A 17,753-nucleotide genomic window follows, 5' to 3' on the forward strand; every position below is an offset into this window, starting at 1 on the left:
TAATTTTTTTCTTCTTACAAAGAAGAATGTAAAACTATTATTATTTACATGAACAGTGTGTGAGAACTCCAGTAGAAATATTATCAGAACATTATCAGAAGGTTAAAGAAGTTTTATGAGAACTTTGGAACTTTTAAAAGAACTGTAAAAGAAAACTTAACACTTTTAAAAATTAGGGTAACACAAAGGCCCTGGGATGTGATTTCTCAGTCAATAAAATGGAGCTGCCGAGTGTAAGGATGAGCTTTGGGAACAGGGCATGCCAGTTAATTAATGAAGTCTGGGTAAACTCCTGATGAGCCTGCCACGCCTGCCACACTACGACACGAAATAACGCACACACGCACGCTAGATGCAAAAGAGGGAAAAAAGAGGAAGTTTATTTCTGACTCCGCAATATATAGAATTCTAAAAGTGACAGTGGATTGGAGGGTGAAATTGCTGCTTCTCTAACTACATTGGTTAAACTAACAGTCTAGTAATTTTCTCCTCTCACAAAGAAGAATGCAAAACAATCATTATTTACATGAACAGCGTGTGAGTACTCCAGCAGAAATGTGTAACCATCAGAAGGCACGGAAAACTTTCAGAAGAACTTTCAAACTTTTAAAAGAACAGGGTGACCCACGCCCAGCCCGGGGTCCAGAGGCGCTGGGAGGTGCGGGCTCAGGGCTGGCAGAGGAGCCCATCCTGCTGCGGCAGGGACATTGCGGGCAGAGCCTCCTCAGGGCACTGCCCTGCCCTTCCCTGTGCCCAGCTCTCCTGCTCCCGGCAAACCCTGCTCCTCTCCCTTCTTCCCCCAGGGCTGCACAGGCTGCAACAGCCGGGGAAAGCCCAAAGGAGAGGGGCCAAAGGGAGCAGGAGCAGGGCTGCACGATGCCCACGGTGCGGAGGCTCTCTCTGGGGCACAGGCAGCGAGTCCAGCGCCTGCCAGGAGCGGGGAGCAGCCGCTGGGCTGTGCCCTCAGTTCCCTCCCTTCTCTCAGGATCATTCAGCCTGGAAAAGACCTCTGAGACCTCAGTCCATGGCTGAGGAGACCTCTGGAGCCCCCTGAGGTCTGGTCCTGACTGCCAGGCCCTGCAGGAATGACCGTGGGGACGGTGCCTGGGCCGTGGGTCAGCAGAGGGGTCACAGCAGGGTCCTGCCCCTCTGCAGGGACCCTCGAGCCAGCACCGACGGCTGCTGGTGCCTCTGGGGAGCCCCCGAGAGCGATTTACACCGAGCGCATTCACATCTGGGGGAGAACACCCACGGTATTTACGTCTGCGACGCGCGGCCGACGTACCGGGAGCGTTAAGACACAAGTTTAATTAGGGATCTCCGTGTCGGAGCCAGCACGCGAGGCAATCAGCACATGGAAATTGAGGGTACGGTCTGGTGCCTCCGCAGTGCTGGAGACAAGATTCCAAACGTGTGGCACTCACCAGGAGTGCACAGTCAGATGCTTGCTCAGTGAAGTCCTCGTGTGATGAAAGCAGCACAGAAAATGCCACCACATCCCTCTCACAAGGCTCCTTCTCCTTCCAAATGTCACTCCTGACCTCTTGGGCAGCTTTCCACAATTATTTACATTTTTCATAGTTTCTGGGAGTATATCCAAGGATTCTGTGTAAACCTGGACATCAGTAACACCTCTGGATCATAGAACCAGCCATGTAAAAAGCAATTTCCCTGGCAGCTGTTAGGAAAGGACAAGGATGCTTCCTGTGGATTGCAAGGTCTTCTTAAGAAAGGTGTCCCTTATCAGGGATCCCGTGCCTCAAATGCTTTCCCACCCCACAAAAACCAACACACCTGGAGGATCCCGAGGACCCAGCCATGAATAATTAGCAAATTGCCATTGATTACCCATTTTTGGAACCACTGCTTCTCTGTGTGCTCCCCGCCAGGCTCAGACTTCCTCTCCTCCGGCTGGGTTTTTATTAATGCCTGGATCTTGGGCAGGGTCTCCAGGCAGGGACAGGACATACTCCGTGTGCTCAGGGGCCTGGGATGTTCACACCCCTAGGCGCCGATCTGCCAGCCTGTCCCCAGGGCAGAAGAGGTCTGGGTGACCTCAGGGGGTGTCCCCAGCTCACAATGGGGCTGTCCCCTGTCCTGGGTGAGCAGCCACAGCCCACAAGGTTCTCCTCATCCTCCTCACCCACAGGCACTGCCCGTCCAGCTCCATGGAGCCACCGTGTCCCTGGCTCCGTCCGTGTCCCAGCTGCTCTCCCAGGGCCAGCCTGGACCCTGTCCTGACACTCCCTGACCCTCCTCTGTCAGCTCAGGGCTCCCTGATGGGTCACAGAGAGCCAGATAAAGGCTTTTCCCGTGGTAAAGGGAACAATCCTTTTCCTTCTGTCCTGGGCTTTTGTCTACGTGGATGCAGATCCCAGTAATGGAGACTGGGCTCAGTCCTGTCCCCAGGCTGGGTCCCCAGCTGTGCACAGCTGCTGTGCCATTTGGGTACATGATCTACATCGTGTGCATTTGTGCATTATGTACATTAGGTATATTATTATTATAATTATTACTATTATTATTATAATTAGGTGTGTTATGTTTGTTATATGAGGACGTGCAAAGAAAAACCCACAGGTTTTCCAACTCTGCTGCAACCTTTTTGTTAAAAAGCCTGCCCTGAGAGCAGAGAGCAGCCAGTGGCCACTGAGTCCCCAGGGGTGCTGGCCAAGGAACTCACAGTGACCATGCAGGGTGCCCTGTACTTGGGGTCACAACACGGGGTCACACTGGGGTCTGAGCTGCTCCCACTGGGGATTTGGGATCCCCCTCCTGTTTCTCTGCACTCCCCAGGGGTTTCCCATGGGATGGAGGATCCCAGGCTCCCCCAGGTCATGGGACAGGGTCACACTGGGGGATTTGGGATCCCCCTCCCGTGTCTCTGCACGCCCCAGGGGTTTCCCATGGGATGGAGGATCCCAGGCTCCCCCAGGTCACGGGACAGGGTCACACTGGGGGATTTGGGATCCCCCTCCCGTGTCTCTGCACGCCCCATGGGATGGGGCTCCCGAATTGCCGCCGTTCTGAGGCCACCGCACCCCTCAGCCTGTGTCACAGCTGTGCAGCCACAGACTGCAGCACGCCCTGAAATAAGGCAGCAGTTCTATTTTAGCTCTCCTCGAGTAACAAACGGGACTCTGCTGAACCCTGCATTTGGTTTCTGAGCGCTGCAGCCAGGCAGAGCTCGCAGCTCCCTCGCACATACCTGAACCAGCACATATGGCCCTTCTCACTGCCAACAAAATGAAATGCAAGAGTTTCACAGGAGGAGATTCTCGCTGAAGGATTAAGGAGGCTGCACTTAACGAGTTGCTACCCTGAGAATTATTGTTACTTCTTTTTTTTTGTTTGTTTTTTTAAAGGGATAATGCTTCTAGATAATATTAATGTAAATTATAAGCAAAGGAAAACTTCACCAAATGATCCTCATTCCCAACCAAAATCCAGATCACCACCTTTAGGACAGCTCTCCTTGTTTGCAGAGCTGGATTAAAACAATCACAGTATAAAATAAGACAGTTGATCTTGGTCTTTGAGTCAAACCTCTGAGCCAACATCCCCCATTTCCCTCCTGAGGTCAGGAGCAGACCCAGATTTCCATATTTTCTCTCAGACCATTCTGCTTCCCCCCTCCCCTTTCTTTCATGATGGAGAACATCTATTTTTATGATTTGTACCAATGCACTTGGTACTTCTATGACATTTTCAACCTCTGCCTCTCAAAGTGTTTTTCAAGGGTGGCTACAGGGCACCTCACAATTTAAGATGGAAAAAATCCTGGCAGCAGCTCAGAGACAGATTCAGCTCTGCTCTGTTCAAATGAAGCCAGACCTTCCTTCTACCTGCTCTGAATTGCAAATACACCAAATTCCAGCTCCTTCTGGCTTAATATTCCTTTGTTTTCACTTGCATTTTCTGTTTAAAATAAGTGTAGCATCGTTCCCGCTTTGGTAATGATCCCTCAAATATTAAATAAATGGCAGCAAAGGCTCCCTGTTATTTTGTGCCTGTTACATCTCTCCTGCAGGAATTTAGAACCTCCTGACAACATTCATCATATGGGGAGTACGTTCACGAGGAAATTTCATGGAAGGAAGGCAACAATTGTGGGATTCAAGCAAATGAAAATTTCCACGCAGTGAGAAATATCCTTACGTGCAGGATACACCCGGAGTTTTGTCTCTCTTTTATTACCATCAGAACAGAGCAGCACCAGAGCTCCACCATTAACACCTTTGGATCCACCAGCAGACGGCTGAACACCGAACAGCAGTGAAATGCTACCAAGCCACAGCTAAAAATCCCTCCCCAACAGCTCCTTGGGTCCCCTTTAGGGCAACCCCCACGCTGAGCATCCAGCGCTTCGCCTCTCACACTGCTCATTGCCTTCTCCAAGGGATTTCACTGCTCTGCACCAGCGAGTGACAGACCGGGGTGGGACAGAGCTCCGGCACATCCCAGGTCTCCAGCTCAGGCTGTTCCTGGGAATGTGCTGGAAAATCTCTGCCCTGGGCTGGCAGTGGCCCCGAGGAACCTGCGGCTGCTGCTGGGAGCAGAGAGCTGTGGCTGCGTGCGTTGTGCCTCTGCACTACCGTGGCAGTGTGGGGTTAGCTGGGATTTCTGGCAGAGCCACAGCCCCTGATACCCCCAAAACAGAGCTCAGAACCCAAAGTCAGCACCCAAACCCTTCCCCAGCACGGAACAGCCACCGCCGGGTGCAGAACCGCCGAGCCCTGACGGGCGCAAGGCACTTCCAGGTGTTCAGGGGGAACGAGCACACTGCTCCTCTTGGGCTGTGGAACCCACGGGGCTGGGAAGAACCAACCCTGAGCACTGGCCACACGTCCCCGTTACTTACGGTTGAGAGGCAGGCTGGCATTGGTCGTCCCTAGCTTGTTGGCTGCGACACAAGTATAGTTGCCAAAGTGCTCTTCTGTCACATTGGTAACAGTAAGAAGGGATCTTGTACTATAATTTTTAATAGTGATTCCTTGTTGACCATTGATCAGTCTAGAAAGCAAAAAGAAAATGTCTATAACTCATATACCACAACCAAGATTTTTTTTTTTTTCCACAGCTCTCTTTTCTGTCCTGGTTTTCCAGACAGCCCCGGGATCATGGTGAGCTCTTTGCAAGCTGCCAGTGCCTGTGCTGAGCACAATTCCTGGCACTGGAGAGGCCATGGGCAGCCCTGGGGCTGGGGGTGCTGAGAGGAATGGTTCTGCCTGCGTGCCCTGCAGCTGAGAGAAAAGAAACACCCACAGCCCTGCCTGCCTGGAGGAGTGGGGACAGAAACTCCTGGATGCAGAGCTCGGATTTTAAACTGGGCAAAGCCAACTGGGAATTGAAATACCCTCCCTGGAGCAGAAAGGGGTCCTGGTGAGTCTTTCTAAGAGGGTTTTTTCAGCCCCTGGAGTTTGCTGTGTGCTTTCACAGCTCTGGCTGGTGGCAGGTGAGGATTAGGAGCCAGGACTGTGACCGTGGTTTCATTTATAGTGCTCTACAGCTGCAAATGAGCCTTGCAATTAGGGACAAAATGCTCCAGCAGCACTGCTGAGGCAGCAGCCTGGGCAGGATCAGGTAATGAAGCACAGAAAAAAGCAAAATCAGGACTCCTCTCACCCAGATTTGAGCTTCCCACCCCAAATTCATAGGAAAAAATGTAGGTGTGTGGATACTGCTCCCAAAGCCATGTCAGGAACATCGCTGGGCACCAGGACAAAGCAGGAGAACCAACTTTAATGATGTTGTCATAGGCAAACCACGTCTGATCAAACAAGGAGGCGAGAAGGGGAATCGTGTTATTAAAAACTCGCTACAGTTATTACTCATAATTCCTTCTATTTCCCATAAGGAGCAGAGTTTTGGATTAAGAATGCAATTTTTGTCTGCTATATTGAAGGGTATAATCATATATCCTGGGAATTAATGCCATCTCCTACTGTTCTGTCTGAAAACCTTGGCAGATCTGTCATTGACTGCACTTGTGCAGGTTGTGGACTGAACACTGCTCATTGTTACGGGGGTGCCTCTCTTCCCGTCAGACCCCTGCAGGTGCTGCTCACACAGGGATTTCTCCTCCCTGGGCAGGTTGTGTTGCTGTGAAGGACTCTGCTCTTCCAGCCCAGGGCTGGGGAGAGGACGTGCCACACCCCATGGGCGTGAAAACGTAGAAAAATGGGATTGCAGCACCTGGCTTGGGGTGAGCACTGCTCTTGGAAGATTCACCTTCTGTCCAGAAAGAGAAAACTTCTGTGCCAGGCAGAAATTTGTCCCTTCAGCCTTTGCACGTGGACGTTCTCCTCTAAACCCACCAATGGCTGTCCCTCTGCTTCCTGCCTCTCTGGCAGAAAATTCCAAAAGAGTTCTTCATTCCCAAACCTCCCCTGCTTGTGCTGCTTCCATGCACAGGGTGCCCAGAGCAGCTGTGGCTGCCCCTGGATCCCTGGCAGTGCCCAAGGCCAGGCTGGAGCAGCCTGGGACAGTGGGAGGTGTTCCTGCCAGGGCAGGGGTGGCACTGGATGGGATTTAAGGTCCTCTCCAACCCAACCCAGTCTGGTCTGGGTTGCACCAGCTGTTTCCCAGCCATCTCCACACTTTTGGCCCATAACCAAAGTCAGAGCTCCACCATCTCCATTTCAGCTGTAAGGTTCACCTCCTTTTTTCCCCAGAAAAAATGGAGTGCTGGGATCTTTGCTGTCGCCATGCCCTGTCCCAGGTGACATCTGCCTGAAAACAACTGAGAGTCCCTGCCTGCTGTGACCTGCTGCCCCCCAGGCTGCCCAGGGGTGCCAGCTCGGGGCCCCCCCCTCCCTCTGCCCCCACATCCCCTTCCCCCGAGCCCTGCTGGGAAGGGGCTGGCACAGAGGGCTCAGGGCTGCAAGTCCTGGAGCAAACGGGGCTGGGCAGAGATGAGCTCACAATTCCCAGAGCAGGAGCTGGCCAGAGCTGCCCAGGGGTGTCTGTGTGCAGCTGGAGGAGCAGAAGCTCTTCCTGGGGAATTCGCTGCTGCGTGTGCGGCTCGGCTGTGCTCAGCACTGAGCTCACATTTATAATTTATTACATAATCGTTTATTATGTAATTGTTTATTATATAATCATTTATTGCTGGCCCTCACCCAGTGACTGCCGGGCTGCAACAGAGCTCTGGGTGTGCACAGCAGCACTCTGGGTGTGCATAACAGAGTTGTAGGTGTGCACAGCAGCACTCTGAGTGTGTACAACAGAGTTCTGGGTGTGCACAGCAGCACTCTGAGTGTGTACAACAGAGCTCTGGGTGTGCACAGCAGCACTCTGGGTGTGCACAACAGAGTTGTAGGTGTGCACAGCAGCACTCTGAGTGTGTACAACAGAGCTCTGGGTGTGCACAGCAGCACTCTGAGTGTGTACAACAGAGTTCTGGGTGTGTACAAGAGTGTTCTGGGTGTGCACAGCAGCACTGGGTGTGCAAACACCACTCCAAGTATGTACAGCAGCACTCTGGGTGTGTGCAGCCACCCTGCACACTCCTTCCCCTTTGCCCTGTGCCTGTCCCAAGGGAAGAGCGAGCTCCTCCTCGTTGCAGGGAGGGCTCCCAGGCATGCCCAGCTCCCCCCGGTGCCAGCCCGGGGCCCTTCCTCTTTCATCCCAGAACACCTGCACCATGTTAAAATTGATGAAGCCATGATAATGAGCTTTGTCATTTCAAATGTAAGTCTTGTTTGCTTTGAGAAGGAAAAGGGAATTAATACTTTAATATTTCATTTAGGTGACTTTTGGGCTTCTTCCCTGTGGCTGTTTAATGTCTGAGGTCTAATTTCTGCAAGCCCAGAACACAGCCTGAGAGCAGACTGGGTTCAGTGCTGGCACAGTGAAGCCATTCTGCTCTGCACAGGGAATCCCTGTGAACACTCTTCACAGGCACACACATTTCTGACACCCCATCCCTGGAAGTGCCCCTGGATCCCTGGACAGGCCTTGGAGCAGCCTGGGGTAGTGGAAGGTGCATTGGAATGGGGTAAACTTTAAGATCCCTTCCAACCCAACCATGTGATGTTTCTAGGACAATTTTGAGATGTTTTTAGTAACCTCTCCCCCAAATTTTCTCTAGCTCTCCCTACCCTGTGCACTAGCACCTGGGGGAAGTTACTGAGCAGAACTCCTGGGAAGTCAGTGATTAGGCAGAATCACCCTCTCTGCCTCAAAGAGCAATAACTTTAACTCCATGCAGTCTGTTACTGCCTCTGTGTTTAGCTTTAATGGTTGTTTTATGATGAGGTGATCCCTGGAGTCTGGGAATGGTGTGTTTGGATCTACATCAATCTCAGTAACAACGATGCAATTTCCACCCCCAAAAGCCTTGTTTCAGACACTGCACGCACAGTTATGATTGCAGGGCTAGCTCCCACTGCTAATTTATTGAACAATCCATCCAGATTTCTAAGAAAGAGGAGTCCTAGCCCAACAGTATCTGACAAAAATGGGATCCTCTCTATTGTGTTAGCTGAGAATCCAGCAGGGTGTGCAGTCCCAGGGAGTAATTTCAGCCGTGGAGCACGGCTGCAAATTATCTGCAGGGTAATGGAGATGCTCCTGTGAGAGAGCTGAACCTTCTCAGCTCTGCACCAAAGCAGGGCCTGAGCTGGCCAATGCTCATCATGAGCTGGCTGCCCATCATCCAGAGGCAGAGGGGAGATAGTGGATCCAAAACCAGCCAAAAACCAAAAATACCTCTGGGTATTTTCCTCTTTCCTGCAAGGGATGGGGCTCAGAGATCCCCAGCACCAACAAGGCTCACAGGATCCCCTGAACTGGAAGGGACCCCCAAGGGTCATCAGAGCCCAGCTCCTGAAAGGATGGAGCATTAGATTTAACCCAACATTTGAGCAGCAAGGCCCAGCAGGACAGAGCTTTTCCTGCTGAGGTGAAACACCCACCAGAACAGGAGCAGAAGCACAGCTTGGATGTCCTGAAATGCTCTGCTTCTCCTCTCCTGCTGCTGCCATGGCACTGAACGTGCTCAGCAGGGAGGAGTTTGGGCAGAGTTACAAACAGAAAGGTGATCAGCGTGCTGGGAGCTGTTAATTGAACCTGGAGTGCCAAAACCTGCTCTGAAATATTCCCAGAGAAAGGGTGTTTGTGCTGCAATGGCCCCGGGATGGGCACCACACACCACAGCCATGAGCAGCCACGGAAATGGGATGCAGATGGATTTCACCAACACAGGAGAAACATTCCTGGTCCGTAGAGGAAAGATCAGTGGAAGAGAAGCTTTAGGATATGGTGGAATGCCGTGGCTCAGCAAAGAGGCAGGAGGACAGCAGCTCGTGCTGCAGGAGGGGAGCAGCTGAGGAAGGAGCTGACAGATGGCTTTCTGTGAAAAAGGGTCATTAATATTCTCCTGCCAGCTCCCAGGTTTAATGGGATGTTCGAGCTGACAAACCCAGCACTTGGAAGCTGGGAAATTCCCGAAGCTTCCCAGCCACAAGGGACAATATCCACCTGCTTCTGCAGCAGTGTGTGAACCCGAGAGAAACAAGCTCCTGCAAAGGCCCAGAGCTGTAAGCCAAAATGTCCTGCTCAAAAGCAAAGCACCTCCCTGTTTAATGAGCTGCCTTTGGAACAAAGGTGACTCTGCAGAGATGCTGTTGCTGACCCAGAAGGGCCCACACAAACCCAGAACACAGGGCCAGGTTTTAGGGTTCAGTGCTCCCCTGACCCCCTTGGCTGCAGCGAGCTGCAGAGCTCACCCCAGGGAGCACAACCAGGGCACCATCCACACCTCCTCAAAGCTTTGCTTTAAAGGTGAGGAAGACAAATTAAACAGAAATCCTTTCTGCAGGTTTTTCCCAGTGCTTTTCTGGCTGTCACCCTTCAGAGGCTGGAGTTCCTGCAGCTCCTTTGGATGTCAGGCTGTGGCCATTTCCACTCTGACAGAGCAGGAGCCATGGCCAGGGGCAGCCCCAGCAGCTCCAAGCAGCCCTGCTGGAGCTGGGGAAGCTGCTGGAATGGGCACCCCGGAGCAGCCCCAGCCTGGTAGCAGCCCTGGCACACGAGGGGTGGGCGAGCAGTGGCTACTTACTTCCTCTCTCCTTTGTACCACTCAAAGACCGGGGCAGGCACTCCTGCACCTTCGCACCGGATCAGGCCGTTCCCTCCAAGCATCACACCGCTGGATTTAAGTTCCTGAATTGTGGGGACAACTGAAAAATAAGAATTGTGAAATAAATGGACATTGGCATCTGGACAGGCAGGTCACCCAACGCCGCTGCTCCTCTCGGCCCCTCCAAGGGCTTTTCTCCAGCTCGAGCCACGTTCCAGCACTGCGTGCTCCAGCAGAGGGAAAATATCCCACACTGCACATCCTGCTCCGTGTGCCCGGTGTGAAACCCAGCTGAGACGTGGAGAGACAGCAGTCCAGTCCTGGAAAAAGCTGCTTTTCAGTTCCCCAGCACAACCCACAGCTAGCAGCATTCTTTAATTAGCTATCAGTGTTTAAATCCTGAGCACTGGGAAAGGCACGGAGCCCCCAGCACTGGGGGACCCTGTCACTGTGGGGGTGTGGCAGGTCCCCAGGGCCAGCACCCCTTGTCTCCTGCTCTGGCTGCACACACCCCCGAACCTTTGAGACCTCAAACGAACAGACTAAACCTCCAAAATTATGAGCCAACCACAAATACCAGAGAAAAGTGACTTTCCCATCATTCCACCGCATACGGAGTTGTTTCAGTAAGTGCATTTTGTCTTTTTAAATAGTAAACATCGTAAATAGTAATAAACTTTTTGAGCTTAGAACTACAAACACAAATAAAGATGAAAAGCAATTGTCAGGTTTTCCAGGTGCCAGCAGAAGGAACCGCCAGCTGAAAATAAAACACAGCAAATTCCTCAGGAAACAGATTATCAAAGGCAGCAACTGCCTCCTCCTGGAACTTTTTACGTTCTCTGTTTTAAACAATAATTTATGTGCATCATCAAAGGCTGTAAAAACCAAACCACATAACTTATAAATAAAAATCTGTTTATTTTTTCCCGAGCAGCTCTCCAGATGTTGCTTTAAGGTGTTTATGGACACGGGGAGCTCTGCCTGCCTCACGTCGTGGTGCTGCTCCCCCAGCCCAGATCCAGGAGCTCCTCAGGAGCCCTGGCTGAACCACCCGAGTGCTGAAGGATCCTGGGACCACCCCAGCTGAGCCTGACCTTGCCAGGAGCTCTTGGAAAAGCTGGGAAGAAAGCCCAGGAGGTGCTGGCTTGGGTTGTGGCCAGGATGGAAGTTGGTGGTGGCCACAGGAAGCATCTTCAGCCCCAGAGCAGCAGTGCTGAGTGAGCACCCCCCTTCTCCAGGGGCAAACCCCTCCCTGGGGGAAGGCAAAGGGATGGGATGGGAATATCTCACTGAAGCACAGGGCATTTTGGATAGGCTATTTCCACCCCTGGAAACAGGTGCACACCCGGTTTTACCTGAGTGTGAGTCGATTATGGATGGGCGCAGCTATCTCAGCTCTGTAGCTGAGCATTGCTGTAGTTACAGTAAACCCCATCAAATCGCTTTGTAAATCTGAAATACTCTGCCACTGAGCACTGCTAGACCCTTGTGCAGCCTTCTCTCTGCATCCCTGTCCTTTGCACTGCCTTTTGCACGCCCATATCCTGTGTGGATCATCCCAAACCCTTCTGAGGGCTCTTCCTTTGTGTGCTTTACCCTGGCAGTGCCCCAGCACCCAGCTCTGCAAAGCCTCATGTGCCCAAATCCAGGGCAAAGCCTGCCTTTGCCAGTCCTTGGGAGGTGTTTAAGTGGCCAAAGCCCTCCTTGTGACACAGGTTGGGATGTCTTCTGTGAGCCTGCAGAGCAGTGACAGCCACGTCCCATGCTGCAGGAAGGGAATCTGCTGGGAAGGCAGCTGCCACGGCCAGGGACAGCAAACAGCCCCAGCACTCAGCACAGTCCCTGGTTCTAACTAAACTGGGAGAGGGAGCTTCACCTGGGCTTAAAGCAGAGCTGCTTCTCCCTCCTCCATCAGACTGGCAGACTCAGCCCTTGCCTCCAGCCTCTTCATCCAATGATAACAGCAAACCAATCCATAAATCCATTAGCTTTCACCCGGTAACATTAACAACTGAAGGGAAGAATGCATGTATAAGCAATTTGCATGGCTACTTCTCCATAAGCTGCATAAGAAAACATACAGATTGTTTTTGTTCCCCCATAAAAACAACAGGGACACAAGAAACATTCCCACTCCTTCCCTCAGGCTGTGTCAAAGATGTGACCACTGGAAGAGCAAAGCCCAAGCTCCTGTTCCTAAGAGGCACCACCTTGCTGCTTCCCCCTGAGCCTGCTCACCTTCTCCATGGTGTTTTGGGGATATTTTTGTCTTGCTTGGCTGGCTGTTTTTTACACAAAAGCAGAACATCCCTGACAATGTGTTTCAGGATGAGCTGGTGCATAAAAACCTGCAGCTTACTGCTGCTTCTTGGGCAGCTGGGAAGGGGATGCCAGCTGCACCCCAGCTCCAAATAACAGTTCCAGGCTCTGCTGCTGGCTTGGAAACCACTGGAAAACTCCTGAGGAGGAAATTTTCTCAGATGTCCCTTTGAGGAGAATTTCAGCTTCTGTTTGTTCAGAGCAAGAACTGAAATCAATGTTCCCTGCTCCAGGAAATCCCTGGTTAGTACAGGCATGGAAACACAAAGCAGAGATAGCTGGAGCCACCATCTCCTGGATTTATCACTGTCAGGTTATTTTATGGCTTTTAGTCTAAAGACAAACTGTGGGATGCAGTTGTGTTCCTGGAGCACTAATTAAGGAGCCAGAAATCCATCAGACCTGGAAGCCTGAGCAGCTGCGGGTGAGAGCCCGCACCCCAAACCTGCTGCTTATGCTGCCCAGGTCTGCCCTGGAATGGGGAGAGACAATCAACTGGGAGCAGAAATTTGGTTAAAAAGAAGCTGAGGCTGAAGGGAGGGATGGGACAAGTGAGACTCCAGCTCCAGCCCTCCCCCATACTCCCACAGCTGAAGCTTCCCCTGGAGCAGCTGTGAGGGGAGGGATTCCAGCTGAGCAGCCCATCATAAACAGCAATAAAGAGCCAGCGAGGAAATAACACCTTGGCTCAAAGACAGGGAGCAGGAGGAGGGAGGGAAGGCAGGCAGGGAGAGGACAGCTGAGAGAGGCTGCAGGAGGAGGGAAGGGGTGCCAGACCCCCACAGCTCCCAGGGCAGCATCATCCAGACAAATCAACGGCTGAGCGAGACACTGCAATAAAACCTAACAGGGACGTTAACGAGAAAACCTGGTGTAAAACTAATAATTTAAAATGCATTTGTCATTTCTAGGGCTCCTAAATAACGGTTAAATAAAATGACAGAGGGAAAATGTGATTATCTGTGTCTGTCGGCAGCCCTGGCTCCTGTGACTCAGATCCGGAGGTTTTTGTCCCCACAGTGGCTCCTTGTTCAATCCCCTCCCGTGGTTCATCCCTGCAGAGCAGGGCACTTAAATAAATGCCTGATTCCTGGCTTGGAAATGAGTTACAGGAACGGCTTCATGGCCGTTTCCCCGGTAGCTCTAAGTGCCTTGCTGGGAAAGGCTCAGTGGGGTGGGCGCTCCGAGGCGCAGCTCCGGAGGCTCCCAGCCCTGCACGCCTGTCCCTCTGTCCCCTGGGAGATGGCTCGGGACGGACAGCTGGCCCTGAGCCAAAACCCCCACTACTGTCCCCAAAACCACAGATTTGTGGCTCCCACGGGAGGGGTCTGGGCAGAAGGGTGGGAGGGAGGAGAGCTGGGCCCAGCGCGCCCCGGAGCTGATGCCAGGTGCCACCGAGGGCTCGGTGTCACCACGAGGGACCCTCCCAGGTGCCACCCCACACACAGCAGTGTCCAAGGCTGAGCGGGACCTGGGCTATGGATGGGGACCCTTATTGGAAATGCAGGTGAACCCTGTGGGAAGAAATGCTGATGTCTGTCTCCAGCTCAGAAGGATGAATGATTTCTTTATTATAACTATGCTATAATACATTAATATACTATTTAAAGGAGATACTGAAACCTTTTTTAACTACTATATCTAATTATCTCACAACTCGTGACCCTCTCTGAGAGTGCAGCCACAGGTGGGTTGGATTGGCCATCAGCTCAAACAATCCTCACCAGAACCCAACCAAGCAATCACCCCAGGTAAACAATTCTCCAAACACATTCCACATGGGAAAAACAAGGAGCAGAAATAGAAATTGTTTTCTCTTTCTTTCCTCTGTGCTCCTCCATGGAAAATCCTGAGAGAGAGAAGAATGTGCCTGCCACGCTCCTCCCATGGCAGGGCTGGGATGAGATGGGGTTCAGGGTCTCTCCCAACCCAAACCAGTCCCTGGTTCTGACTCTGCTCGTCTGAGCTCCCCAACACCTTCGCGTGGAAACCCAAACTTGACCCCTGAGGTTCTGCTCAAAACCAGCCCAAAGGCCTGTTGGACCTGGTCCCCATCCCAGATATTTCCATTTTGCTTCCGAGTGTCCAAAGAAGAGTTAGACCCATGGCATTCCCAGGCACAGGGAATGCACCAGCTCCAGCTCCAGCAGGTTTCCTCTTTTAACATTTTAATGAGCTTCGGGACTTTTAGGCACATTAGTTATGTTGCCCTAATTACTCATTATAATTCTAATGTGCATTTTATATTTAATTACAATGCTTATAAAGATTTGGTATGGACAGTAAATTATTATAACTAGCATGTGCATAATGATTACGAGCTGAATTTATTAACTTTTACACGAGCATTCAGGGCTGGAAACATCCAATTTCACCTTTGTGAGCCCCCATATTGTCTGATTAAACCAACATTTCTATGGCATTAATTGTAAATGTCAAGAAAAAAAAGATCTTTTATTTTCCCTGTTTTCATCAGCTTTTAATTTGGCATCCTAATGACATCTTTTGTTAGTGAAATTGCTTTCCAGGGCGTTAAGATAAAAAATTCCAGGTAAGAGAACAGGTTTTCTGAGATGTGTTTTGTGCTCAGAAGAACAGATATCAGCAATATTCAAATATATTCTTTTCTGTATATGCACCCTCCGAGTGTTTTACCAACGCAGTAACAAGTCAGACAGTGCTACTTGTACTTTAAATAATTAAGATGGGCTTTCGACACTCTGGATTATTTAATTTTTCTAATTTATTCAGCGCAGCAGCCCTCCCTCTCCCCAGATTAATGGAGTGGTTTAATAATGGCTCCTCATGTCAGAACCTTCTCTGCCGTGCAGAAACATTTGAGAGACACGACTGGAACAACCACTGGGCTCAGCAAGTAGCAGGCTGATTTATTCCAGCTTTTCTCCGTGACTTATCAGCACCGTGGATTCACTGCCACCCCGACACGCACATTTCCATGAATTGTATATGCAAACACAGGAGATGTGGGGAAGAATTCAGCTCTAGATGGAGCACAGGGTTTCCTTGGAGCTTTTCATTGCATCCCAGGCTGGTTTGGGTTGGGGGGACCCCAAATCCCATCCATTCCCACCCCTGCCCTGGCAGGGACACCTCCCACTGTCCCAGGTGCTCCAGCCCCAGTGTCCAGCCTGGCCTTGGGCACTGCCAGGGATCCAGGGGCAGCCACAGCTGCTCTGGGAATTCCATCCCAGCCAGGATTCCCTTCCCAATGTCCCATCTAAGTGTGCCTTCCTTCAGCTTTCCCTTTCCCACTCAGGCATTCCCTTTCCCATCCCTGTACTTCCAACATGTCGGAGTCCAGAGCACCCCTCTGGCTGCCCTGGCTGGCTTGAGACCCTGGCAGGGAGCTCAGGGACCTTGGCATGAAGTCAAAAACACCTGTGGCTTCCATTTTAGCCCGTGGGAGAGGCTGCCAACCTTATATGAGGAATTATAAGCCAAAAGGGTTCGAGTAGTGAAATAAGGGAATTGACACAGGGTGAAAAAGTAGAATTTTGGGGTTTTTAGAAAGTAATTCAGAGACACAAGATGGAGGAATCTGGGTGTGCCCTAGCCTTTTCTTCTTTCTTCTTGTCCTCCATGTCTTGGTGTGATAGTGACAGTTTTCTGTTGGTCTAGGATAGGGACACACTGTCCAACAGAGATTTTAGGTATTGGTACAGGAACTGCAAACATGGTACACGTAATTTTGGGTATATAATGTGGGAGACGCCCGGGGCTCAGGGCAGACTGCCATGGCTTCTGTACTAGCTGGACCTCGGCGGGTCAGAGAGAAAATATTTTAGATAAGAAGAAATAAACAACCTTGAAAACTCAGCTTCACGCCTTCCAGACCTCTTATTTGGCTGCCAGGCCAGGGAAAAAGGACTTCCACACTGTTGGGGTCTTGCCAACCCGACCCCGACGTGGATTAACGTGTCAGCCCCTCCAGACATTCCCTGCCTGGGATCTGGAGTGTCACAGGGCACATCTGCTCCCCAAAACGTGCTCCTCCCTCGGCTCCAGCTCATGGATTGCACTGGATCCCCCAAATCCCTGCCTGCTGTGCCATGTATGGGTTTGGACAGAAAACCTTCCTGTGCTGAGCGCAAAGCTTATAACCCACGGGTGATTGGCATGTGGGTGGAAAACATCAAAATCAGCAGCACAAAATAATACTTAATAAATAATGGGCCGCCAGACAAGAAATCTGGACAATCTGTTTTACAGGTACGTCAGGGATGAAAAAAAACAAGAGGAAAGAACTTAATGAAGCCTCCCAAAAAGCAGCAAAGCAAACAAAGGGAGCTGCAGAAGAAAAGGCAGGTTGGAAGGACTGCTTTGTTTCTCTGTCCATTGGGGGCTATCTCACTGCTGCATCTCTTTAATCCTTTTATTTCCAGCAAAGCGCTTTTCTCCCCGCTCTCCCTTTGAGGCAGCTCTGTAAATGCAGTTTGATCCCCTGCTAAAGGAGCTGCTCCAGCGTGGGGACACAAACCCCTTCCCGGAGCAGCATCCGAGGGGTGCAGCTCCAGCCACACGCTGGCATCGCTCCGTGTCCCTGCAGCAGGATCCGGGGTCAAACACGGACTGGGAGCACTGGGCACCAGAGCCAGGGTGGGCTGGGGCAGCCTGGCCCCAGGGCAGGGGAGGCTCCCCACTCTCAGCTGGACCAGGGGGGGTTTAGCTTGGATTTTGGGACAGGTTCTTCCCCAGAGGGTGCTGCCACTGCCCAGATCCCCAGGGAATGGGCACGGTCTGAGGCTGCCAGAGCTCCAGAAGGGTTTGGACAGCACTGCCAGGATGCCCAGGGTGGGATTTTGGGATTGTCCTGTGCAGGGACAGGGGCTGGATCCACGATCCTCTGAGGCCCTCCCAGGGCAGGACAGTCCCTGTTCCGTGACTGTGCCCCAGCTACCCGGCCTCTCCTCCCTCTGCCCGTGCCCACATCCCTGGAGAGAACGGCTCCTGCCCCGGGGAATGTTCCAGTGAACAAACCCCTGGCAGCAGCTGGGGAACCCACGGGGGACAAGGGGGACAGGAGCACCGAGACCCATGGGCACCCATGGGTGGCCAGTGGCACCTCCCTGAGCAGGAGGTGACCAGAGCCACGCTGGACAAACACAACCCATGGGGGACAGGTGGGACAGGAACACCGAGACCCACGGGCACCCATGGGTGGCCAGTGGCACCTCTCTGAGCAGGAGGTGACCAGAGCCACGCTGGACAAACCCCACGGCGCTCCTGCACACCAGAACTGGGAGCTGCAGTGGAAAATCGAGTCTTCTGACTGAAAACGAGTCTTCTGACGGGGAAAAACGAGCCTCAGCATCCCAGAGGGGCACTG

General features: G+C 51.9%; 1 protein-coding gene across 6 annotated transcripts in view; it reads right to left on the reverse strand.

Moving 5' to 3' along the window:
• NEGR1 (neuronal growth regulator 1) overlaps nt 1-17,753 on the reverse strand; it is a 177,572-nt gene that overhangs the window by 36,527 nt on the left and 123,292 nt on the right. For all 6 annotated transcript variants that reach the window (XM_068199031.1, XM_068199034.1, XM_068199033.1 and 3 more), the window contains exons 5-6: nt 10,064-10,184; nt 4,862-5,013 (exon numbers count right to left, since the gene is read on the reverse strand). In XM_068199031.1, the coding sequence (XP_068055132.1) occupies nt 4,862-5,013; nt 10,064-10,184 (273 nt within the window). The remainder of the gene's footprint in view (nt 1-4,861; nt 5,014-10,063; nt 10,185-17,753) is intronic.

Source organism: Anomalospiza imberbis, chromosome 9 (assembly GCF_031753505.1).
Source record: "Anomalospiza imberbis isolate Cuckoo-Finch-1a 21T00152 chromosome 9, ASM3175350v1, whole genome shotgun sequence".
NCBI lineage: Eukaryota > Metazoa > Chordata > Aves > Passeriformes > Viduidae > Anomalospiza > Anomalospiza imberbis.